The 26,189-nt window shown below is 36.4% G+C and overlaps 1 protein-coding gene across 10 annotated transcripts in view; it reads left to right on the plus strand.

Moving 5' to 3' along the window:
* The window catches only part of dnah5 (dynein, axonemal, heavy chain 5), a 343,529-nt gene that overhangs the window by 169,015 nt on the left and 148,325 nt on the right, over positions 1-26,189 (plus strand). For 9 of the 10 annotated variants that reach the window (XM_069914173.1, XM_069914167.1, XM_069914169.1 and 6 more), the window contains 14 exons: positions 216-454; positions 4,021-4,261; positions 5,029-5,228; positions 5,450-5,603; positions 7,166-7,329; positions 7,690-7,846; positions 8,263-8,475; positions 8,987-9,211; positions 11,001-11,173; positions 18,802-18,980; positions 21,769-21,956; positions 24,158-24,352; positions 25,023-25,157; positions 25,574-25,681. In XM_069914173.1, the coding sequence (XP_069770274.1) occupies positions 216-454; positions 4,021-4,261; positions 5,029-5,228; positions 5,450-5,603; positions 7,166-7,329; positions 7,690-7,846; positions 8,263-8,475; positions 8,987-9,211; positions 11,001-11,173; positions 18,802-18,980; positions 21,769-21,956; positions 24,158-24,352; positions 25,023-25,157; positions 25,574-25,681 (2,571 nt within the window). The remainder of the gene's footprint in view (positions 1-215; positions 455-4,020; positions 4,262-5,028; positions 5,229-5,449; positions 5,604-7,165; positions 7,330-7,689; positions 7,847-8,262; positions 8,476-8,986; positions 9,212-11,000; positions 11,174-18,801; positions 18,981-21,768; positions 21,957-24,157; positions 24,353-25,022; positions 25,158-25,573; positions 25,682-26,189) is intronic. The other variant, XM_069914172.1, reaches the window with a different exon arrangement.

The following is a 26,189-nucleotide window of genomic DNA, read 5'->3' on the forward strand; positions in this document are numbered from 1 at the left end:
CCATATGTACTCAACTTCATACTGTTGTCCATGTTCAAGTTCAGCCCAAAACTAGTACTGGTGTGGTTGAGTCGTAGTGTATTGTTCTTTGTAGCTTCACTGCATTGGCTTATTATTCATGTTTAACTTACTGTTTTAGTCCATGACAACAAAATAATCTTGAATCTTAATACTTATGAGATTTACATGTCGATGTGATTTCATTTTGCTGCCAGAATCAATTTGACAACCTGTTTCGGAAGTACATCACATACACAGGTGGTGAAGAGCTGTTTGGTCTGCCCATCTCTGAATATCCTCATTTGCTGGAAATAAAGAAACAACTGACTTTACTCCAGAAGCTCTATGGATTGTACAATAATGTGATCAATACTGTGAACAGTTACTATGACATCCTGTGGTCAGAGGTCAACATAGAAAATATTAACAGTGAGCTTATGGAATTTAAGATAAGGTAAGGATTAAAATTTGAAAAGTTGCTATTCGTTGACATTGATCCTTCAAAATTATCCTTTTGTTATTTTCAATTTGGTTGTGAATGTGGGTTAAACAAATTTTTAATGATCATCCCAGCCTCATTGATTAAAGTGGTTTCACATCCCTTGCAATTTCATAATCCTTATTCTTGTCACAAATCCCTTCATTACCAAACTGTTTTCTATTTTTGTCATCTTTCAGCTTCTCGTCTTCCTCTGAAGTCCTTGCTTTCTTTATTGCTAAACCGACTCACCGCTAAGACCAAGAGTCCCAATTAATAACATTTTTTTTTCAAGTTTTATTCCTCCATATCATTTGGCACTCAAGGTAAGTGTTCTTACTTTCTAGCTCCCATCTGACCAACTCAACCCTCCTATGACTCCAACTCCTAGAACCTAACTTCAATGCTTGCCAGTTCTTCATTCTCCCCTCTGAGTTTCTCCTTTCTGAGGTGGAATCTTCTGTAATTAGTAGAGGCCTTACCTTTGTTCCCCTGTTTTTAGATAGATTTTGCGTGATTTTACTGATCTATAGAATGTCCGGCAACCTCTGCACAATGAGCTGTGGCACATTGTTGGGGAGCAAAGGTCAGGGATTTCTTGTGTACCAGCAGGGAGTGCAGTTTCATGCTGGATTTCTGGCAATAGTAGCTTGCAGCACATGGACATATTTTTAACTAGCAGGATACCTGGCATTGCCCAGGAAATAAAACACTCAGTTTTTGACTACAGGTTGAAACAAAATAGCCCCAAAATGTCATGTATATTTTTCAAACACCACTTTTATATTCTTTGTAACGAAGTTGACTTCTGATGTAACAGGGTATGTTGTGTTGGGATATAGATATGATTTTGGGAGATAAAGTGTGGCTTTTTTTTTAGTGCAGGTCACATACAAACACTTCTGAACACATCTCATTTAAAATACTGGAACTTTGCTCAAGCCAGACAGGGTGGCTCCTGGGGGCCTTTGCAAAAATTTTGAGGAGAGCCCAAGAGACTTCACTAGTGGATTGTTGCTTTGAAAAGCAACAGATGAAAGAGATCAGAGGAGTAGTTCAGAGCCACAGGCTGTCTGGAGTGCAGTTTGCTGTTCTAAGAGGTCATGTGGTTTTGCAAGCAGAGAGAGTCAAAAAGGGTTTTTTTCTGAGTGAGAGAGCGATCAGTTCTGCAGTTTTACAGTTCAGCAGCAGCTGGGACTGGAACAGGGGAAGCTGGCAAACTTGTGGCAAACCCCATTTTGCAAATGGGTTGTGAGTTCTTAGTTCAGCCTGGTCAAAGCCCTTGTGGTCCATACAAGAGGAGAGGGCTGACTGCCTAATGTTTCACTTGAAATAAAGGAAACAAAAAAGATCTCTGTGGTGACTTGAAAAGAAAGAGATTATCATCTGGAAAACCCTGATAGGGCAAGTTTCTTCGGCAAGACACTGGCGTGGCTGATCAAAATGGATCAGTTTGTGTCTAGGAACAACAAATATCTTTCTGAAACCCGACAAGAACCTTTGTGAGCAGTAACCATTTTCCTTTCAAGCACCAAAGCCTGGTGAAATTCATAAATGTTAAATTCTGTGCACAGAGTAAGAATTGCCTGCAACCAGTAAACTTGGAAGAATGAAAAGTGAGATTGGATTGTGAATCAAAGTGGTATGTGAGTGGGAAGGGAAGATTGAGAATCACTGCTCGAGACCCAATAGTTACTGAAATATTTTGCTTGATAAAAATTGCATTGGTCAATTTCCTTTGGAATTACGAAACCGTGCACATAACGAGTCAATTACATACAATTAAAACAGTGGTTTTCAAATTTTTTCTTTCCACCCACCTACCACCTTAAGCAATGTCTTACAGAGCACCTATGGCATAGGGAATACTTAAAGTGATAGGTGAGTGGAAAGAAAAAGTTTGAGAACCACTGATGTAGGATCTATTCGAAGGCATTGCAAAAGTCTATGAAGGCAATGCCTACCCCCTTGCCCTTGTAGAAGTTACAGCACTCTAAGGGTAAAAGCACGTAAACAACTCTAATAAAATATACAAGCAAAAATCCCAGACAAAATAGCCTAAAATATTGCTTAGGTGATAAGAGAGACAAAAACATTGCCTTGAAAGGGAACTACCCCTGATAACAGATTCTTGTAGCTAAAGAAAGACTTGCTATGGACATAGAATATAAGAAACAATAATTATAATAACTTGCAATTAACAATATGGTAACAAGACTAGCCAATTAGTGGTGCCATATTTATTATTGGTTGCTGCCTTCAATTTGTATCATGATTGGTCACTTTTCTATGCTAAACGAATTTGATAACATGCATGTAGTTTCTATTGGAGCGGTTTGGTGGCAGTGCTGCTCTCCTTGTGCTGAAAGAAATAAAGTGTGATTTGGAATGAGTGCTAGTTGTCAGTCGTTGATTTCCACTTCATCATCAGTCTTCGTGGTCACTCATTCAAAAACTTAAATCAAATTCATGAGACATGATTTCCCACGCACAAAGCCATGCTGATTATCCCTAATCAGTTCTTGCCTTTACAAATTATAAGTGGATACTATCTCTCAGAATCCACTCCAGTCATATACTACTGATGTTGTTCACTGCCTTAAAGTTTCCAGACTTGCCTGTGCCAATGTAATTTTAAATTAATAAACAGTTAAAGGAACTCCATACTTGGAGGCATAGGTTTAAATAAATATATGATTTAGCTACATTTGTATTGGAAACTACAGGAGAGGGGCACAAAGTAGTCTGTGCCCAAATAAGAGTTTTTTTTTGGAATAGAATCTCAGAACCTTTCTGATTTTGAAATGTGATTTTAGGTTGAAGCTATTAGGTTTTATTCCCATTCTCTGTGACGTGTTTTTCAGCCTTTATGCTGCTGTATAAAATATAAATTCTGAATTGTACCATTAGGTGAAAGTAACATCATGGTTGTCCTCCATATCAACTCAATGCTTTCATGTTTCATCCTGAGTATCAATAGCTTGTGTTTTATTTCAAAATGGCATGAAGCAATCTTCTCCAATTATTATTTTGGTTGGAAAATTCTATAACTTATTTCAATACATGGTGAATACAATGATGTGGGCGGTTGGGTTGAAAGGCTGATTCCACTCTGTTTGATGCTATTTCTTTTGAAGACACTTTAATGAAATGGTTCAGGAAGAAAAAAACTTTAGGGAAGTTTCATTTGTTTATCGTTATGACATGCTGGTTTGCTTCTCCCAGTTTGATCAGTTAGAAATTATGCATATTGATAAACAAATGTCCCAAATAGGCTCCTAAGAAGTAAATATTTGCAGATTTTCCCCTCTTGTTAAAAGTCTAATAAATGCATCTATTTTGGACTCAAAAAGATTGACTGAGAGAAAAGTCCTTAATTCTCATACTTCATCCACTAATGAACACTATTCATTTTTTTTGATCATCAACAAAGAGAAATTAAGAGTTATGTACAGCTGATATCTCTGTTGTCAGCTGATAATGTCACAAGAAACAAGCTGAAATTCTACATTCATTTCCAAACTTTTCTTACTATTCGTCAGATGTCGCAAACTTCCGCGCGCTTTGAAAGAATGGCAAGCATTCTTGGATTTGAAGCAAACAATTGAGGATCTTCATGAATGCTGCCCTTTGTTGGAACACATGTCTAACAAAGCTATGATGCTACGACACTGGAGGCAAATTGCAGAAATCACAGGGCATAGCTTTGATGTAGAAAGTGAAATGTTCAAGTTGAGAAATATGATGGAAGCCTCAATACTGAAATACAAAGAGGAAATCGAGGTATTAGTTTTATGTTAAACGATTGAATGTTTTTGTGCAAAGCATTGTCTTAATAAAATAAAAAATTTAAAAAAAAGAAGCATTGTTTTAATAAAATAAAAAATTTAAAAAAAAGAAGCATTGTTTTAATAAAATAAAAATTAAAAAAAAAAGAAGCATTGTTTTAATGGAATAATGTGAATAGTCAATCATTAGCATTAACTTTATTGCTTCAAATATGAACATCATTGGCTTATTTTAAGATTGTTGACTTTTTTAATTGGAGGTGTCTTCAGATACAAGCTATTAGGAAGTTAGATTCTTTTAAAGAGTTCAATGGACGTCTATCTGCTGATTAATTCTAAAAACTCTGTTCACATTGGATTGTGGCATTACTCCAACCTTAGCATTCTCAAGTGTACTGTTGGGCCTTCGCCTTCAGGGTGGTACAGTTGGTGTAGCGGATAGCGCAATGGCTTTCCAGCGCCAGTGATCAGGACCGGACTTGTGTTCGAATCCCACACTGTGTGTAAGGAGTTTGTACCTTCTCCCCATGTCTGCTTGGGTTTTTTTCTGGGGGTTCTGGTTTCATTACTAGCAGTAGAATGTTATCTAATATTTAAATCACATCTAAATGACAATATTAGAGCATTCATCATGCAAAGTGCATATATGAAAACAAATTTTGGGTTTATGATGGTTATTTCAACTATTTGTATGCACTTATTTCTTTCAAACAAATAAGGTCTTCCAGTTGAGATGTCATTGATGGAAACTGTTTATTGCAGGATATTTGCACAAGTGCAGTGAAAGAGAAAGACATTGAGCAGAAATTGAAACAGGTTATAGCAGAATGGGACGGCAAAACATTTACTTTTGCCAGTTTCAAAACACGTGGTGAGCTTTTGCTGAGAGGGGACAGTACGTCAGAAATTGTTGCCAGTATGGAGGATAGTTTGATGATCCTGGGCTCGCTCATGAGTAGCAGGTTAGTTATGTATACATTTTAATTTTGTTTCTGATTGATCAGAGATGTATTTCATTCATTGATGTACATTTCTTTTAGGAAAAATAGAATGAAGGCTCATATGTCTGTTTAAGTATATTTGTATTTAGAAAAATGTTTATAAATGGGCAGTGGAGGAAATAAATTGTAGAAATCGGATTCCTTTTGGGTAAAGATTGTTTTTCACTCTTATTTCATGGCAGGTTCAATACCCCATTCAAAGCACAGATTCAGAAATGGGTTCACAATCTGTCTAACACAACTGATATTATTGAGAACTGGATGACTGTACAAAATCTGTGGATTTATTTGGAGGCAGTTTTTGTAGGTGGAGATATTGCTAAGCAACTCCCAAAGGTATGGAAGTGGCTGGGTAGTGTTGTTCTTTTCTAAAATTGTAAGGTTTTCTAAATTGAAGACTATGAAGATTAGCATTTTTTTTTTAGTTTTCCATTTTAGCTTCAGAAGCTGTTAACACTGGTTATGATTTCTGAGGAACGAGTATTCCACTATTGTAAAATATATCTGTTTTAATGTAGATATTAAAATTAAAATAGATATATTTTATGATGTTCCAGTACTTATCTTTGGCTTGGGTTCACGGACGAAGATTTATGGAGGGGGTAAAAGTCCACATCAGCTGCAGGCTCGTTTGTGGCTGACAAGTCCGATGCGGGACAGGCAGACACGGTTGCAGCGGCTGCAGACAAGAAGTATATGACAGATTTCTGGAGAAAAATAGTTTGTCTTCCTATTGGCAATCACTTTATTTTCTGTCACTTTGGCTTACCATCCTGCTCTCTTTCTGAACTTTCCATTTGTGGCTTTCTGCACTGTTATAACAAGGCCCAATGTAAGGTTCAGGAATCATGCATCATCTTTGTCTGGCCATGTAGCAGCCTGGAGGACTTGATATCAAATTCTCCAACTTTAGGTAACTCGCTCTTTCTTTTTGTTTGTATCAGGACTAGCCATTTATCCCCTTTGTAATTTTGGTGCAGTTTTTGTGTTGTGTCATCCAACCTTCTATGCATATGCCAACATTGATAAATAAGATTAACCTGATTTTAACTGAAATATCAGTTTATTTGGTCTTGACATGTCAGAGACACACCCTTTGTTTCTCTCATTCATCTTTCTCTCAGCTTCTCAGGAAAAAGAACTTGTTTACTCTCCTTACCCGTTCTGATAAAGAATCCCAGACCTGCAAAGTTGATTCTTTTTCTCACAAGTGCTGGCTGACCTGCTGAGTGTTTCTGTTATTTTCCATGTTCATTTCTGATTTCCAATATCAGCATTTAAAAAAATCTCCTTGGTTTGTTCCTTGGCAGCAAGTTATAATGGATAGGATATAATCTGCAGCATGCTAAGTCTGCCATTTCATCTTGTTCTTCTACTTATACAGAATATTATCTTAAAACACACTGGAATAGAAATTGATGGATAACTTATTCAGGATCTTTGATCTTAATCTGGACATAAAACACTCGAATTTATCATTGACATGGCCACAAACATTGATTTCATAGATAACTGTTGCAGATTTATTTGCAGATATTCAGAAGGAGCAAAGGTTGCTTAAGATCCAAGTTTTGAAGAACCTGTCAGACAATATTGCTCATGCCTTGCTTATTTAAGTTACTTCAGTTTTGGTGTTAAATAAGGAAGAGTGGAAATAGTGTGTATAAAACTAGATAATCATTTAAGAAATAAGAGGTGAGAAAGATCACGTTAAGGTGCAATCAGAAAATGTGAAGGAGAACAATGGAAAATTGGAAGAGATTATGTACATAAAGAATAAGAGAAGATAACGGAGGGGTGTTGGAAGGTTTACAAGAAACAGTGAGGCATTGTCCATGGATAAAGAAGTGGCAAAATTATTAATCTATTTTTCCATTGTCATTCTACTTCAACTCAAGGAAGCCAAACGTTTTTCAAACATTGACAAGTCTTGGGTGAAGATCATGACTCGGGCTCATGAGACCCCAAATGTAGTGCATTGCTGTGTAGGTGATGAAACTATGGGACAACTTTTGCCACACTTACTTGAACAACTGGAAATCTGTCAAAAGTCTTTAACAGGGTAAGTCATCATCTCAGCTGCTGTGAACAGAATTTATTGTATTGATTCAGACCAGGATTTTAATTTTAAAATTTGACTAAGTTCTTTGAAATATGTGAAACACTTAAATTATGAGTTAAGTTTTAATGTTGCATGCTTAATTTGGCCTTTGTGTCCATAGTTTTTTTTGGTTGCAGTCTTAAATAAATAATTAAATCGTTTTATTTAATTTTACACGTTAAAATAAATAAATATTGCTTCTCCAGTTGAGCTAAAAAAATAATCCTCACATTGTGAGAAAGCAGGTTAAATGTTATAATTGTCATTTTCACCATCTTGACTCTCTAATGTCTGTCTCATTGCTTTATATTCTACTTACAGGTATCTCGAAAAGAAAAGGCTGCTTTTCCCTCGGTTCTTTTTTGTATCTGATCCAACCCTTCTTGAAATTCTTGGTCAGGCTTCAGATTCGCATGCAATTCAAGCATATTTGCTAAATGTTTTTGATAACATCAAAACTGTCCGCTTCCATGACCGGGTAAATTGATAATCTGGAAATGAAATTAAGTGTTTATCATTTAATGTAAAAAGAACTGTTAAGCTTAATTCCATTTTTTTGCCATCTTTGGGGCAGTGTATATGGGAAAAGAAGCATAAATACCAGGTGTGTCATGGGGCCTGCTGCTGTTCTTTTCATTCTTTCAAATGAACTGAAAATTGAACGGTCTCAAAAGGTAATTTCTTAGGAAATTAGACCCTTCATCGCACTGAGAAATGGGAATTGAGCTGCAGGGCAGTAGCTAAGCTCCAATGTTCAACACAATATGAAATCCATTATATCTAACTCATTAAGTTGTTAAACTAATAAGGCTTGCTGATATGAATGGAAGTTAGGACTTGGGATATGGTTATGTTGCAAATTGAATTATAGAATTACTGTGCCTTTATTAACAGGTGTATGATCGTATTTTGGCTGTGTCTTCACGCGAGGGGGAAATCATTGAACTGGACAAACCTATTATGGCAGAAGGAAATGTAGAAGTCTGGCTAAATGCTTTACTTTCGGAATCACAGAAATCACTCCATCTGGTCATCCGTTCTGCATCTATGAGCATTCAGGAGACTGCTTTCCAGTTAACCGAGTTTCTTAGTTATTATCCAGCACAGGTATACTTCTTATTTAAACAATGCTCTCAATTTATGTGCATTGAAAATGTGGATTTGGTACCTATACCATTTCATTATGAAGAAATATATTTAGTTAGATTTTCCTTTTCTCTAAATTTTGCCAGAGAAAAGATAAGCAAGAGCCCATTAATGTTTTGAGGGTTCATTAAATAATCTCATATTTTATATTGTTTTTCTATGACTCTCTTTAAAATAAGATTAAAAATACAGCATTTAAATATTTCTACATATGTTTGTTAATTTATATATTTATAGTAACTTGTTGATTCTGTTTATGGTAATGCCTCATGATTGAATAAAAGAATTAATGTTTTATGAATCAATTGTTATAAGAACAAAGTGGGTCAAGTCAATTTATGTATCATTGGGAGGTAAACTGGCTGGCACATTTTTTTCAGTTTACAATTTTATGTTCCTTCTATTGACAACTTCCTTTAAACAAAATGAATGTAAGATCGTATAAATCTACAGATTTTTTTTGTTTCTGAAGGTTGGGTTGCTTGGAATTCAAATGATTTGGACAAGGGATTCTGAAGAAGCATTATCCAATGCTAAGTATGATCGAAAGATTATGCAAGACACCAATCAATCATTCTTAGAATTGTTGAATAACTTAATTGACATGACAACAAAGGATTTAAGTGCTTTTGAGCGGGTGAAATATGAGACTCTTATCACTATCCATGTGCACCAACGAGATATCTTTGATGATCTGGTAGGAATAAGTTAAATAGACAGCCACTAGATGATCTCATAATAATGAAATTCTGTCTGGTTAAACATTTTGAAAATGAAGATGAAGTGTCAAAGTCCTAGGATTTTGACAATGAAGGAAGAATAAAATACATTGTCACCAGTGGTCATCTTAGTTTAATCTATTTTTATAAATTTATTTAAGAGATTGTATGCATTTAGAAAATGAAATCAAGCCAACGATCAACCAAGTAATAGAAACCAGGGTTTAAAATGTTTTGAAAAAAAATTCATTTTTTATTTTTATTATGATTTTTAAAATCCTGCATATTTCCAATTTATGAAGACAATATTTTCTGGAATTCAGTATCTTTTTCGTATTTCATCAATAATCTTCATGTTTGATTCATCAATTGGTGATCCAAAAACTGGAAAATAAAATAAGCTAATGCTAATATTGATAGTGTTAAGGCATTTGGTTTTTTTTTTGGCAAAAAATGAGTATGTCTTGATTTTCAATAAGTTAAACACTAATGTACAATACAACTTAAGTCATTTGCTTTTTATCAATATTCCAAGTACCCTTATTAAACAACAACCAATTTACTTAGCCATGCAACTTTTGCTTAGGTGACTGTATTCAGCTTTTTCCATTATAAATTTCTAGATTTATGCTATCTGTGGAAAAATTGATTGCCAGTCATGTTAACTGAAGTTTAAAAAAAAGGCTGAGAAATGTAATCAGATTGGATTGTGTTTTTAACTGCTATCTTGTTAATTGAAATTGTAATAGAAAATAATTTGTATATTTAGAATGGTAACTACAAGTCCATATTCATTACAATGTGAACTTTCATTGGTAATGTTGAGTATTCAGAGAAAATGTTGGTCTCCTGCAACACTCAACTGGAGGGTTGATTTCCTCGGCAGACTGCAAAAGCGATGATACTTTACTAGCATTAAGAGTGGCAGATCCGTACCACAGAGATAGGCCTTGCACTTGCATAATTTAGAAGGATAAGGATTGTCAGGTCCCTGAAGGTTAGTTGGAGAGTCGCATGTAAATCATTGAACTTCATTTGATGGGCTAAAACAATGCTTTAAGAACTTATTTGCAGAGACTGCATGAGAATATAGTTGCAAGGTGACTTAAAAGTAGCAAGAGTAGAGGGATTTAGAGTGAAGGTGATTTGCCAAGGGAGTCCCAAAGAGGTGGAAAAGCATTGCCTAATCTCTGGAGTCTTTGGGGTGGGATGTTCCAGTTCTCTCATGAGGATTTCCTGTTGATTACAGCAGACATACTATATTCTGAAATCATTCTCTCTTTGTGAAAATCAATGGGATTGTATACAAGCATACTTACATCAAAGGCACTGAAACAAAAAAAAAACAATGGCTTCGTTATGTAGCATAATTTTAGCGGTATTTTATGCTCAATGCAATTTCTATCTTGTTATTTTCTCCATTAGGATGGCACGGTTAGCGTAGCAGTTAACACAACACTGTAACAGTGTCAGTGACCGGGACTAAGGTTTGGATCCTGTGTGGTCTATAAGGAGTTTGTATGTTCTCCCTATGTCTGCATGGTTGCTCTGGTTTCCTCCCACCCTCCAAATGATCAGGAGTTGTTGGTCAATTTGGTGTAATTGGGTGACACGGGCTTGTGGGCTGAAACAACCTGTTATTGTGGTGTATGTCTAAATTTAAATTCATTTCTAAATTTAAAAAAAAAGTGATTTAAATTTCAGAGTTAAAAGATGCAGGAATAACTGAGAACAATATGTGGTTTATGAAATATGCTTCTTTTGCAGTGTCGTCTGCACATCAAAAGTCGCACAGATTTTGAATGGCTGAAACAATGCAGATTTTATTTTAATGAGGACTCTGACAGGATGGTAATCAACATTACAGATATTGGATTCGTGTATCAGAACGAGTTCCTGGGTTGCACAGAGAGATTGGTGATAACACCACTTACTGACAGGTGGGAAACCAAAAAGCTTAATGCTGCTTTGTTTTTTTAAGTAATTTTAATTCACGGAATGTGGATATTGTTGACAACACATTTATTGAGTATCCCTAATTTTCATTGAAAATGTGATGGCAAGCTGCTGCCAGTCTACAAAGTGAAGTTCTTGAATATGAGAAGTTTCAACAGGACAGCTTTTAGGCTAAACTTGGATGAATCCCTATAAAGACACCATTTCTGTAGGTCATGCACACAACTCAAAGCCATGAACAACCCATTAATGTCAATGCAGAGCAAAGGTTGTCACCCTGTGTAAAGAAATTTGTTAAATATTCTTGATGGCTCAGAAAGTCAGAAATTTTCGTACCTGGTGACAACAAACCCCATCTTTTTGGTCTTGAACCAAGTAGTTGTGCATTTGCTTATGACACACGTGACTATGTCATTTAATTCCAGCTGTGTTAGCAGATGAAGGTAACCAGGCATAAATGGTTCAACATCTGGATCACTGTCATTTTTCACAACTGATTCGTGTTTTGTGGCATCTTCACTTGCCTCATCAAGGCTCCATGTCTCTGGTGGCTTCAGAACTGGTAAACTGTTGTCATGTGTCATGGCTGAAGGCATTTTTGGCAGATAAGCAATTGGTCAGAGAGAAGTAATAGTCCTTCATGTGATTCTTCTGTTCTCACTATATCATTGGGACTGCAAATAGTATTGACTTCTGAGTACCTCTGAGCCAAGCTCTTAGGTTGACTGCACTTGTTGCACAACAAATGTGAGAAGCCCGGTGTTTGTCTTGGTTACCAATTTTACAACAAAAGTAGAGGTCATAAGCTTTTTTAATGTGCAGACATGCTGCATCTTTGAACCTTAAGTGTATACTTGCCACAAATGTAACAGAATGTATCTCAGCTGTTGTAACATTGTTGAGACATTTCTGCTTCATTGAATCCTCCTGAAGACAATAAATGCTATTGTTAAGTACACTCACAATGATATTGCCTGAAGAACATGTGCATCAATATGCATTCAATCTATATCAATGTGATGCACAGCATCTGTATATATGAGCTGCTTTTAGAGCCTGTCTACATCTATCCTTGTAATGGACCTGTTGTAGTCATTAAGTTTAATTGTTTAAAAATTTGGTCCAAACATTAAGTTTAATAATTCACAGTTCAGTTCAGATGTTGTTATCCTTGGTCAAAATCACAAGCCGACCTGCTGATTCAGAGAGGAAAGATACCACCCAGCCTCATGCTACCAGTCTGCTGCATAACCCCATCACGCCCCCGGGCTCCCACTCTCGTGAGAGCCCAACCCTCCGAACAATGGTTCGAGAACCAAGTGGCCCGATCTGCCATACTGTTAATATTAATATTTAGGTTAATGTTAAGCCATATTTCATGTAAAAATGTTTTAGTATAGTAAATTATAGAGCATAGATTCTCAAGGTGGGGCATAGGAATATTTTGAGAAATAATTAAAAAGCTGGTTTGAAAAAATAAACTCGTTATGTTGGTATGAAAGGTGTGACTTGGCAAACACTGTCAGTTCAACACAATTGTGGTAACTTCCAAGTAAAATCACTTTGCTCTTTTTATTTTCAAGTGTTTTTGCTCTTCCAATGTTTATCTGTTGTTTCCCAGTTGTTTCTCTTATTTTAACTGTTGTTATCCTTGGTTAACATTATAATTATATTTTTTCTGACCAGTCTTATTATCATCCATTCCAAATTATCTCATTGGTGATGAGGATTCCAAATTATCTCAACAATCATATATCCGTCCATACCCCTTTACCTTTACAGTTCAGTAGTGAGAGAGACCTGTATCTGTATGTATCTTTGTACACTAGCATATTGATGAGGGGGGCATGGGCATGGGTCCACCCCAGGCACCAACCTGAGAGGGATGTCAAAATCGGGAAAAAAAAATTAGGGACCCCAGAGGGGAACGCCAAAATCGGAAAAATTAGGGACCCCAGAAAGTAAAGCATGAGAATAGCGCAGTTTTAATGCACTCTCTGTGAGAAAAAAATGTTAGAAACCACATTAGTGATTTTTTTCTTTTTTTAGGGTTAGTTTCTTCCTTTGATTCAATCATTACTTTTATTAAATTTTCAATTCTAATATATAATAAAATAAAATCTGTTTCAGGGTCCTTGCGCTGTTGTATTGATCTGATTCAGGGAGCTTGTCTGCATCTATCCTTGTAATGGACCTGTTGTAGTCATTAAGTTTAATTGTTTAACAATTCTATATTCAAAATGAACAGACCAAACAAGCAAAAGGTTCATCTATATTCAGAGGAGTTCTTGAAATTTGGGTTTATACCTGCAGTACTTGATGAACGTGCAACTTTTTACCTATTATATCAACAGACTTTGACAAATTAATCAATGAAAGCAGGCTGTCTTGAAGCTCATTTGAGGGTAAAACATCCTAACCATGTCAATTTGAAATTGGAATATTTTAAATCACTAAAAGAGAAATTTGAAAATAGATCAAAGTTCACTTTATTATTTGCTGCACAAACTATAGCCCTGAATCGTACCCTTGAAGCTAGCTATGACATTTATCTGCTGATGGTAAAACATTGGGGAGGAACTGGTTAAACCCACGATATCATTGTTTCTCAAAACAGTTCTGCAAAAGGTTGACAAAGATGTCTGAGAAATGCCATTGAATAATAGTACTGTCTGCAAAAGAATAGGTGACATGAGTCAAGATGTTGAAAAACAGCTTATTGAGTTGAAATCACAGAAGTTCTCAATACAACTGGATGAATCTACCGTGCATGATGTGGCTGTCTAACAAGATCGAAAAGAAATATTCAAACTTGACTACTTTAGCAAGGGAACTATTGATACATTTTCCATTGTCTTATTTATTAGAATGTGGCTTCAGTGTTGTTAGTGATTTGCTACAAGTGAAGAGAAACTGACTGGAAATTACAAAACATGGAGATTTAAGGTTGAAACTAACTAAATTAGTCCATTGAATAAAAAAAATCTGCAAACACTATCAGGGGGGAAGGTTGACAACAATTGTTTAATGTGTGTTTGAGATAGTTGACATAATGAAGTAGTAGTTGAATATGAAATGTGTTTCAGTGTATTCCCGACCTTAATTGCATTGAAATACACTTACAGTAAATAATTTAATTAAAGCTTTTGAATATATAACTTTTTTCTGCTAATGGTAAGGCATATGATTTTTGAAAAATTAAAGTGGGGATTATGGCAAAGAGGTTGAGAACCACTGTTATAGAGTTAAATGTATTTCTAGTGATGGAATTGTGGGCTGGTACAGGTTCAGACACAGATCACAGCACATTTACAGAGAACCACTGTAATCCGAGAGAGAGAGAGAGTTAATTTTTGAGAGTCCACGTGTCCAGAATGCAGAGCCATGATGGAACAGAAGTGTTATTAATTGAAACTCAAGTACCAGGTGTGGTTCTTAAAAGCAATTAAGCCACTTGAACAGAGATGAGGTCAGAGGTTGTTATGGATATGGAGTGGTTTTGGAAAAGGCAAGAAGTTTTGCAGAAATGAAATTTAAAACTGCTAAGGATTCCAGCAAATGGTTTCCAAGGATTGAGACTGACCTCATTGATGATGGGAATGTCTCATGATTTGGAGAAATATTTTATCAAATTAAGAAATTTTTGGATCAGTTCGGAAGAATAGGTGTGGTTACGTTTTACTCTTAATAAAAGGGAATACAGAAAATAAGTGGATTTCAAAATGGAAACCATTTTCCGACTGCTCTTTTGAAAATGAACAGTGCAGTCTCATCGTGGAAGAAAACTCCATGACTGTTAAGAAGAAAACTGAAGAGGAAGAAAACTTGACTTCCTCAAAAGACAGGACTTGTATTATCCTATTCACAGGAGATACAACATAAGTGTCTTTTAAATAAGTAAGACCTCTTCTCATTTTTTGCTCAGAAGATGATCACTTCTGTTCGATAAATATCTCCTTGAAAGACAATTCATCAAGAGAATTGTGAGTTGAAAGAAATCTGAAAATATAATGTTTAAAAGTGCTTGATAATTACTTCTGATCTGCATTTTAAAAGGATCCTGAAGTCAACAAGATATTTGAAAGTGGACTTTTAAAAGTGTCTTTTTCAAAATCAAATTTAAACTGTGATAGTTTAGAGATATATCAGAAATGTAACATTATGAATGGTTTAATAAAAACTATTAATTTGAATTTACCATCGTCAGGAGTGTACTGACAATAACCACACCAGCAGTGCGAGTACAAGACAGTTTTAATAAACTAATATGTACACTAAGGGGTCTTGTTTCTCTGCAAGACGAACCTGGAAGGCCAGACTGTAGCTCTGGACTGCTTTATATACAAGGTCACCCTCCCCTTAAAAAATTGTTATTTCCCCCCCCCCCCACCATCCTCCTTCCCTTGTTTGTAAGTTCATAAGTCCAAAATTTTTCGTGCCTTCTGTTACCTTCTGGACCTCCTCGGTAGTGGCATAGGGGTGGGGAGTGTGGTCTGCCTGGAAGAAGCATTTTAAATTCGTGTCATGATCCTCCTGATTGTGGCCACAGATTGTCACGTTGTCAAAGTAAGGGAACACTGCTTTCAACCAGGGGCTGGTGCTCTGCTCTGTGATGCCCTCCTGTAGTAGCCTGTGGACTTCTGTCCTAATGAAGGCTCTGTCCCTTGGGCGGTACCTCCTGCTCTTTGTGGCTATTGGTGTGCATTCTGGGGTCAGGTGTGTGAACAGCGGAGGGGGTTCTATGTTCAGCACAGACAGACAGGCTCCAGTGTTGTTTCTTCATAAGGCGTAGTGGGGGGTGAGGCCCGTTGTGCACTATTGTAATGCTTTCTAACTGGCACTGAAAATCTAACACCAATAGTATCGGGGCACAGAGGTGAGGGAGTACTTCGTATTTTGTGCCTTGGATTTCTAGAGTAACCCTGCAAAACTGTTTTACCTCAGCCGCAAGGCTGCTGGCTGCTCACTCAGGAATGTGGGGAGGGCAAGGCGGTTGACTAACCCTAGTCAATAAAACTTTCAGTCCTTCCACTATCCATTAAGTAATTTACCCTCACATCATTAATTTTGATGCACACAGTGGCGTCAGATAAATTGTGTGGACTCGCCTGATTCATGCGTAGGGAAGCAAGTCTGGCGTATCCTTCCATCCGATAGTACTCGACGTCATATTAATCTCCTGAAGACTGTGTCCTCTGCTCTGTAGCATTTGTCCAAGATGGCCAGCTGCACATGGCATTTTACTTTTGTTTTTCTGTGGACAAAGAAAGCACCCCAGAGCCCTCTGCCCTGCCAGAGAAAATGTCTGTTCCAACTGTGGAAAACGTGGGCATTATGCAAAAGTCTGCAGAAGCCCCAAGGCCACAGCCAAGGCCCATTTTCATGCTAATGAGAGGCGGGAAAGCTCGTGACAATCTGTGGCCATGCTCAGGAGGATCATGACACAAATTTAAAACCCTTCTTCCAGGCAGCTGAGGAAAGGAACCTAACATACAACAGGGACAAATGCGTCTTTAGCGCCAGGAAGTTGCCAATCCTGGGCTACGTAGTGCAGAACAGGGAAATTAGCCCAGACCCAGCCCATATGTGCCCTCTCCTAGACTTCCTAGTGCCACACACGCTGAAAGCACTAAAAAGGTGTTTGGGACTGTTCAACATTTGAAAGCTAATTAAAAGGCTTAACATGTGTGTGGATAAACAACAGCAATCAGTTTTGATAAATGTTTGACAATATCAATCTGTGTAGATTTGAAAGTAGAGACTTGGTTAAATGGTGCAAAATTTGCAGCTGATTATGTTTTAAACACCAAAATTAAGTGTGGGCCAAGCTAAATTTTCCAAATGGATATTAAAAGTTTTTGGAATCACCAAATTTGTGGATTTGAAAAGGCAAAAAAGGAGTTGTTGCTTATCGCTAAAGAGTTGAAACATACCGAGTTAAAAGTGTCAATGAAGAAAATTGTCATACAAAGAATTATGACTGACTATTATGTAAAATAGGGTACTTTTGAAAAGAAGGTGTTGGAACAATTTCCTTCCTGAGAGTATATCGCTTGAGTAGCAGTTACAGCTGGCTGAGAGAGGGAGTTAAAATTAGAATTGAGTGAGAGAGAGAAAAAAAACAATAAACAGCATGAGCTAAAGAGTGAAAAACTTAGAATAGAGGGAGAGAGAAAAAAATAAATAAATTAAGAGTTAGAGGAAACAACAGCAAAAGAGATTTGAGGTGGAAGAAGCCAGGAAGCAAAGGGAGTTTGAGAGACAAATTCTGTTAAATTTTCAGCTGATTAAATGTTAAATCCAGAGGTTAAATTAAAGCCAAGTGAAACTTTTCCAAAGAAACAAAATTTTTGCTTCTCATTTGATGAATCTCTTTGAAAGACACCTCATCAAGAAATCATGAGTTGAAAGAAATCTGAAAATATAATGTTTAAAAGTGCTTGATAATTACATCTGAACTGCTTTTTAAAAGGGTCCTGAAATCAACAAGATATTTGAAACTGGACACTTAAAAGTGACTTTTTCAGAATCAAGTTGAAACTGATGGTTTTGGACACACACACATTTACATTTGGACATAGTGGGATTAAATTAAAAGTTAAGTTTTGAGATAAGTAAGAAATGTTATGTTATTAATGGTGAATTTTCCATTGCTGTTCTTTTGTTTGTACTAATAAAGGGTTTAATAGTTTGTAACAACATCTCTAAGCATGCCCAGGCCTAAGGCTATATTTGCATAGCACGAACACTAAGTGGATTGACCAAAAACAGCTTGCTTTGTGGGCAATATACTAGTAGCCTTTAAATATGACAGGAAATCACAGAAATAGGTTATATCTAATAAATAGTACATGATTGGAAAATTTCAATGATTTTCGTGATCAGCAGCGAAAAATCCACAAAATATACCCATACATATTCAAGAAGTACTCGTTGTCCATTGTAATTAAGTGGTTTGAATATTATGATCTACATCAGCCAAGACTCCTTGCTGGAGTTGGTTAATCCTGTTTCTTTCTTGTTGATAGGGCATTTCATGTCAATTTTCCACAACTTGTGGAATTGGAGCCTGTTTGTAGCTATTAGTGATTAACCTAAAATGTGAACTGTTACTTTCTCCATAATTGTTTACCGGCCAGCTGAGCCTTTCCAGAATTTTATTTAATTTTGATATTTATTTCTCATGTAAGTTTCATAACATAGTGTCAGAGTAATCATTGCTTTCATGTGTTCTTCTGAAGTATTAATTGTTCAAAATTTCTGTTTCTCCACAAATATTGGATGATTTGCTGAATATTTCTATTTTACCAGTTTTCCAACAGTTTTTCTTCACAAATTAACTCATTTTGCATGGAGCAAGATTCCTTAAGAAAATTGAGTGAGCACAGTTGATAAGAGCACTCAGTGGTGTCATGGATCTTTAAAATCCAACTGAACCTCGTATCAGCTCAGGCAGTGCAACAATGTTTCATGAACTCTGGATTGTAAACCAAACTCATTCTAAATTCCACAGATTCTTGATGCAGTGTCATTATTAAAATTCCAATCTGTTATTGAACAAGCTAATTCCTTGTCACATACACTTGAACAGTACTATTTTATTTTCATTTAGATGTTACATAACTCTCACTCAGGCACTTGGAATGAACATGGGAGGAGCACCTGCTGGACCAGCAGGGACTGGCAAGACTGAAACTATAAAAGATATGGGAAGGTGCCTCGGGAAATATGTGGTGGTTTTCAACTGCTCAGATCAAATGGATTTCAGAGGTCTTGGCAGAATCTTTAAAGGTGACAAATTACGTTTCAATATATGCTACTGCATTATCAAATTCACTTTGCTGGATTGAAAATTGGTTGTCTGACAGGAGGCAGAGAGACAGGATAAGTGGGAGTTTTTCAGGTTGGCAGAGAGTGGTAAGTGGGGTGCCGCAGGGGTCAGTGTTAGGCCCACATCTGTTCATCATTTACATTAATGACTTGGAGGAGGGGACAAAATGTGGTGTAGCCAAGTTTGCGGATGACACCAAGTTGAGTGGAAGAGCAAATTGTAATGAGGATGTGGAGAGTCTGCAGAGGAATATAGTTAAGCTGGATGAGTGGGCAAAGGTCTGGCAGATGGAGTACAATGTTAGTAAGTGTGAGGTAATCCACTTTGGCAAGAAAAATAAAAGAGCTGAATATTATTTAAAGGGTGAAAAACTACAGCATTCTGTTGTGCAGAGGGACTTGGGGATGCTTGTGCATGAATCGCAAAAAGTTAGGTTGCAGGTGCAGCAGGTTATTAAGAAGGCAAATGGAATGTTGGCCTTCATCGCTAGAGGAATTGAATTCAGGAGTAGGGAGGTAATGTTGCAACTGTATAAAGGTACTGGTGAGACCGCACCTGGAGTACTGTGTCCAGTTCTGGTCTCCATATTTGAGGAAGGATATACTGGCTTTGGAGACGGTCCAGAGGAGGTTTACTAGGTTGATCCCTGGGATGAAGGGGTTGACTTATGATGAAAGATTAAATCGTCTAGGATTGTATTAATTCGAGTTCAGAAGAATGAGAGGAGATCTTATAGAAACATATAGGATTATGAAGGGTATGGATAGGATAGATGTAGGAAGGTTTTTTGAGCTGGCCGGGGAAACTAAAACGAGAGGACACAGTCTCAAGATTCGGGGGAGTAGATTTAGGACAGAGATGAGGAAAAATAGTTTTTTCCCAGAGAGTAGTGAATGTTTGGAATTCTCTAACCAGGGAAGTGGTTGAGGCTGCCTCATTAAACATATTTAAAATTTGGTGAGATAAATTTTTACATGATAGAGGAATTAGGGGATATAGGGAGAAGGCAGGTAGGTGAGGTTAGGTCATAAATTAGATCAGCCAGGATCGTATTGAATGGCGGAGCAGGCTCGATTGTCCATTTTTGGCCTACTCCTGTTCCTACTTCCTATGTTCCTATGTATAGTGGCCTCCATAATGTTTGGGACAAAAGCATTTTTTTTTTTCCTTTATTTGCCCCTGCGTTCCATAGTTTTAAATTTGTAATCAAACAATTCACATGTAATTAAAGTGCACATTCCATATTTTATTCACGGTTATTTATATACATTTTTGTTTGACCATGAAGAAATTACAGCACTTTTTTATACATAGTCCCCTCATTTCAGGGGTCCATAATGTTTGGGACATTTGGCTTCACAGGGGTTTGTGAGTACTCAGGTATGTGTAATTGCTTCATTGGTGGAGGTATAAGAGAGCTTGACTTACTTCTAACCTTTTGATCACCTTTGGAGTCTGAAAGTGCTATTTTTCAACATGAAGGCCAGACGTGCCAATGAATCAAATAAGCTATTATGAAGCTGAAAAAAAAGAATAAACCAGTAAAAGACATTGCTCAAACCTTAGGATTACCAACATCATCAATTTGGATCATCATTAAGAAAAAATATACTGGTGAGCTCAGTAATCGCAAAGAGACTGGTATCCTAAGAAAGACCTCCTGATGTTAATATGTCAATAACTACTGTCTGCGGAAGACTTCATGAACAGAAATACAGAGGATACACTGCAAGATCCAAAGCATGTGGTATGCTTTGAATCTTGAGCAGTTTCTGTACATCTTCACACTTTGCTCTTGCCATCCCTCTGTTATGGGTTAATCTTGATCTCATCTATTCACAAGACCATTTTCCAGAATTCTGCAGTCTCTTTTAAATACTTCTTTGAAAACTATAATCTGGCCACCCTCTTTGTGGCGAACTAATGGTTGCATCTTGCAGTGTACCCTCTGTATTTCTGTTCATGGTCTTCTGCAGGCAGTTTTTAATCCACACCTGCCTCCTGAAGAATGTTTTTGATCTTTTGCACATATGTTTGGAGATTTTTCTTCATTATGATGAGACTTCTTCTGTCATCAACCGTGAAGATCTTCTTAGGAATATCAGTCTCTGATTACTGAGCTTACCAGTATGCTCTTTCTTTTTAATGATGTTCCAAATTGTTGATTTTGGTAACCCAAAGGTTTTGGTGATGTCTCTTACTGTTTTATTCTGGTTTTTCAGCCTCATAATGACTTATTTGACTTTCATTGGTACAACTCTGATACTAATGTTGAAAAATGGCAACTGCAGGCTCCAAAGGTGATTAAAAGTTTAGAAGAAAGCCGAGCTCTGTTATACTTGCACCAATGAAGCAAATAAACATACCTGAGTACTCACAAACCCCTGTGAAGCCAAATGTCCCAAACATTATGATGCCCTGAAATGAGGGGACAATGTATAAAAAGTGTTGTAATTTCTTCATGGTCATACCTAAATCTATACAAAGACCTTGAATAAAATTTGGAATGTGCACTTTAATTACATGTGAATTGTTTGTTTACAAATTTAAAATTGTGGAGCACAGGGGCAAATAAAGGAAAAAAAAAGTATCTTTGTCCCAAACATTATGGAGGATTTTGTATATGTTTTGTTTATTGTAGATTAGCAATTTTCACTATAAAGTTTCAAAGGAAATCTGTGTTTTCTAACCTTTGAAGGTCCATCAATTAAATATAACACACTGTATAATATGTTATCATTTTCATAGGCCTTGCACAGTCTGGATCCTGGGGTTGCTTTGACGAATTTAATCGCATTGACCTACCAGTTCTGTCAGTGGCAGCTCAGCAGATTGCAATTGTATTAACATGCAAAAAGGGACGCAAGAAAAAATTCATTTTCACAGATGGAGATTCTGTAGAAATGAATCCTGAATTTGGAATATTCCTCACTATGGTAGGTGAAATTCAGTTCCTGAAAGCATAGCAGAAGAATATTATAAAATGGGTTGTCAAAAGCCTTTGAACAAATGGCATAATTAGTTGGAGAGTCAAGAGATCACAGACACTGGACAATACTGGTGAGCATTTTGAATCAAAACATATGCTTTCCCCCACTGATGCTGCTCGACTCACTGAGTTCCTCCAGCAGATTCCATTGGCTTCATTTAGCTAATTTGTTTTAACCAGGGTGCTCATTGTCACATTGTAGCGTGAATAAAAGCTCTCACAACTGGAGGGAGAACAAACACTTTTATTAGCTTATACCAATAGGTAGGGTCTCACAGTAATCTTCAGAAGGGTCCTGGATTAAGGTGGGAATCCAGGGTTATATGTGAGCAGATGGTGCAGAGCTGGGAGGCGGGGCCAGCCATCAGCACAATACACTACCAGTGAACCCCAGTTCATTGAACACGTGATACTAATTTGGATTTTTTTCAATATGTAATAATTAACTCTTGGATACAAGTGTGAACTTTGACCAGTTCCTTTCTTCTTAGCCTTATTCAGGAATACCAAAACTGCTTGTGGTGGCTTAAACCCATTTTTATTAGTATCTTACTCACCAAGAACTAGGGATTGAAAATAAACAAAAAAGATAGGAGCAGGAATTTCCAGTCTGGGACTTCATTATCCATTTCACCATTCAGTATGATCAATGCTGATCTGCCCAGGGCTCAAGTTATCTTTTGTGGCATTTCTCCATGGTATGGAATTCCCCAATCTTTCAAATAGTTAAGTAGCATTTCTTTAAATATCTCTAGTAATGTAATGTCCACATGCCTCTCTGTAATAGAATTCCAAAAATTCAGAACTGAGAGAAGAAATTTTCATGCACCTCAATGTTAGATAACTGCTTCCCTTATCTTGCAATAATGTCCATTTGTCTCCAGCTTTCCCACTAGCAGATCTTCGATGTCTGAAAAACTTCACACCTCTTTCTTCTTAACTCCAAAGGATATAGATCTCATTTCTTTGGCTGAACTGATAGGACAACCCTCTTATCCCAGGAATTATCTGAGCAAATTTCTTTGTGACTGCCTCTTAAATAAGGAAGACCAAAATTGTGCACAGTGTTCCAGGTGTGACTTCACCATTTCCCAGTGCAATTGTAGCAATATTTTCCTATTTCTAAACTCCAACCCTGCTTGCAATAAAGACCAATATGCCATTTGCCTTCCCAACTGCTTGCTGCACTTACTTGCTAACATTTTGAGATTTATACTGAAGAACATCCAGATTCCTCTGTGCTTGACATACTGTAATGCAAGTCATTGAAAGCTTTTTGTTTGCAGTAACTTTTATCTGAAGCATTCATTGAAGAAATCAGACCCCACAGCCAAGGAGCATGGCCTCTTCTATGAATTCAGTCAGTGATGAAAAGGATTCTGGATCAATATTTATTTGTGATTTTTTTTTACATTTTAAGTTTTCATGAGTTTCTGATCCAAAATCACAAAAGAATGTTTTGACTACTTGTTGTTGTCAAGGGAGTTCTTTTTTGGTACAATTTCTGATGTAAGCTTGTTTTATTTAAGTCTATATATTGTTATTTTATTAGAAATAATACTGTCAATTACCTTTTTCTTGCAAGTTTTTCTAAGTCTTGGCTCTGAGCAACAAGGTTACTCTCATCTTGATGTATCATGCTTCCATATTAATCACTGGTGATTTTCTAACTGGCCCTGACCTTGTATTACTTCATCTTTTGGATGATTATGTTTTGGTCTTAGCTTCCATTTAGATGTTTCAGAACTGTTCTATAGGTGTTGTCTGCAATACCCATCCATTTCAGTGTTGTCTGTAATATCCATCCATTCATGCTCCTAATATTAGAATATTAGCTGATTTCTTTCCTCTTTTGATTTCCAATTTTGTACTCACCACAGAAAGATATTAGTTAATACATAATGAATTAATATTTATCCATAATTATCTATAGTATAAACTGAGCAATTTTATGTAGATAATTACATTATATTTGGTAAATCTTAATATAATAGATGATTCAACTAATCTATTCAATTTCAATGTATCAAAATGGCTTTTTGGTCACATAAGTACTGAGTAATAATGATGGGAAGTATGCCTCTTGATAAGATGTTCAATGATCAACAGAGACCCTTGAGTTTCTGAAATGTACTTTTGAATTTGTAGAACCCTGGCTATGCTGGACGCCAAGAACTGCCTGAGAATCTGAAAATTAACTTCCGCTCTGTGGCTATGATGGTACCAGATCGTCAGATAATTATTCGTGTTAAGCTTGCTAGTTGTGGATTTATTGACAACATAACTCTTGCCAGGAAGTTTTATACCCTATACAAATTATGTGAAGAGCAACTCTCTAAACAGGTTAGTTGTGCATGTGAAATTTCACGCAGACTGTGATTTATGACATCTTTCATTTCAACGAAAGTGTAAAGTTGCAATTTATCACATCATACAATGGTGAATGTTTGTTTGCATATATTCTAATTTATTATGCATTTTGTTCTCTTGTGGGAGTAGCATCTGCAATATCAGGGCTGTTTAAGATGATGCTGTGTTTTCCTCCTTTGAGCTTACCATTAAAACGCTTGAGTTAGTTTTTGAAGGTGGATTGCTCTATAATTCTTTCATTATGCACATAATGACTGTGTGCATTATTTAGCATTTACTATATATTGTTGGCACTGCTAATTAATCACAAAAATGTTTAATATTACAGCTATTATTTGTACGCAATCTACAATGTTTATAATTTAAAAGCTACAAGAAACATTTTTAAAGCTGTTTTGGTGAACTTTGCATGAGAATTTTAGGAAAGTGAGTAGCTGCATAATTTTCAGATTTTAATAAATTTTAAATTGGCATGTAGCAGGAAGTTGCATCTGAAATGAGTGCAAATCAAATAATATGCAATACAGTTTTGGAATGTCAGCGATCTGCTCTTCATGAGAAGGCAGCCTACTATCCTCTGGATTAATGAATTTAACTTAAATATGATCTAAAAGTAAGTTTTTGCATAATTTTCTCTCACTAGGTACATTATGATTTTGGTTTACGTAACATCCTGTCCGTACTGAGGACACTTGGAGCTGCAAAAAGAGCCAATCCCAATGATACAGAGTCTACTATTGTTATGCGTGTACTTCGTGATATGAACCTCTCTAAACTGGTAAAGTCTTCTATTTTGTTCTAGTTTGATATAAAACAGATTTGTAGAAATGACTTGAGAACCTAACCTAAAACTGACTTTGTATTTGTCTTGGCCAGAATTAAATGAGTTTGAGGAAATGTCAGCCCAAAGATAAAGCACAATTATTAGTTTTTGTATATTTTGTTGATTATTTGTTGGATCTTAAAGCTGATAATCTACAATTTTCTGCTATGAAAATGATCACACAGTTTTGTAATTCCTAGCATTTCAAAGCAATAAATAATAATGTCAATTTTTTTAAAAATTTCTTTGTGAAAGTAGTAAATTTCTACCTCAATATAAACTAATTATTTTAAATTAAAGCTATTTTATGTTTTAATTGTTACTCGTCTACTTCAAATATGCCTTTAACTGGGAGAATATTTACTTTTTAGATTGATGAAGATGAACCGCTTTTTCTCAGTCTGATTGAGGATCTATTTCCTGGAATTCAGCTGGACAAGTCGGGATATCCACAACTAGAAGATGCCATAGACAAAAAAGTGAAGTTTTACCAATCTCTTATCATTTTGCTAATATCTGATGTGAAGTGCTTTCAAAATCTTGTTTCAAAACATTTCTAGCCATTGATGGAACAGCTGATTCTCCTGCATCTATAAATGTAAAATATCACAAGAATATATATGATCATTAGTTGTTGTTTGACATGTATCATTTCTAAAACATCGTAATTCTACATCTGTTCACCAGCCCAAGCTTCATGGCAGTAAATAGCATCGTAATCATTTACCCTCTCACAAATTAACATTATGGTGGCAAATGGACAAGAATTCATTTTGGTTAATCATGCGGGGCATTTGAGAAGTTGTTGCTCTCACTTACCATCTACAAGGCAAAGCCAAGACTGCAGATTATTCTGCACTTGCATGAAGGAGAGCATACAGCAATCACGAAGCACAAAGCAGCTCATAAGACAGCTTGCTTGCTCTCTAGAGAGGCCACACATCGTCTTAAGCAGATTCCCTTTCCAGGACTGTTGCACGTTACACA

This window comes from Narcine bancroftii, chromosome 1 (assembly GCF_036971445.1).
Source record: "Narcine bancroftii isolate sNarBan1 chromosome 1, sNarBan1.hap1, whole genome shotgun sequence".
Taxonomy (NCBI): domain Eukaryota; kingdom Metazoa; phylum Chordata; class Chondrichthyes; order Torpediniformes; family Narcinidae; genus Narcine; species Narcine bancroftii.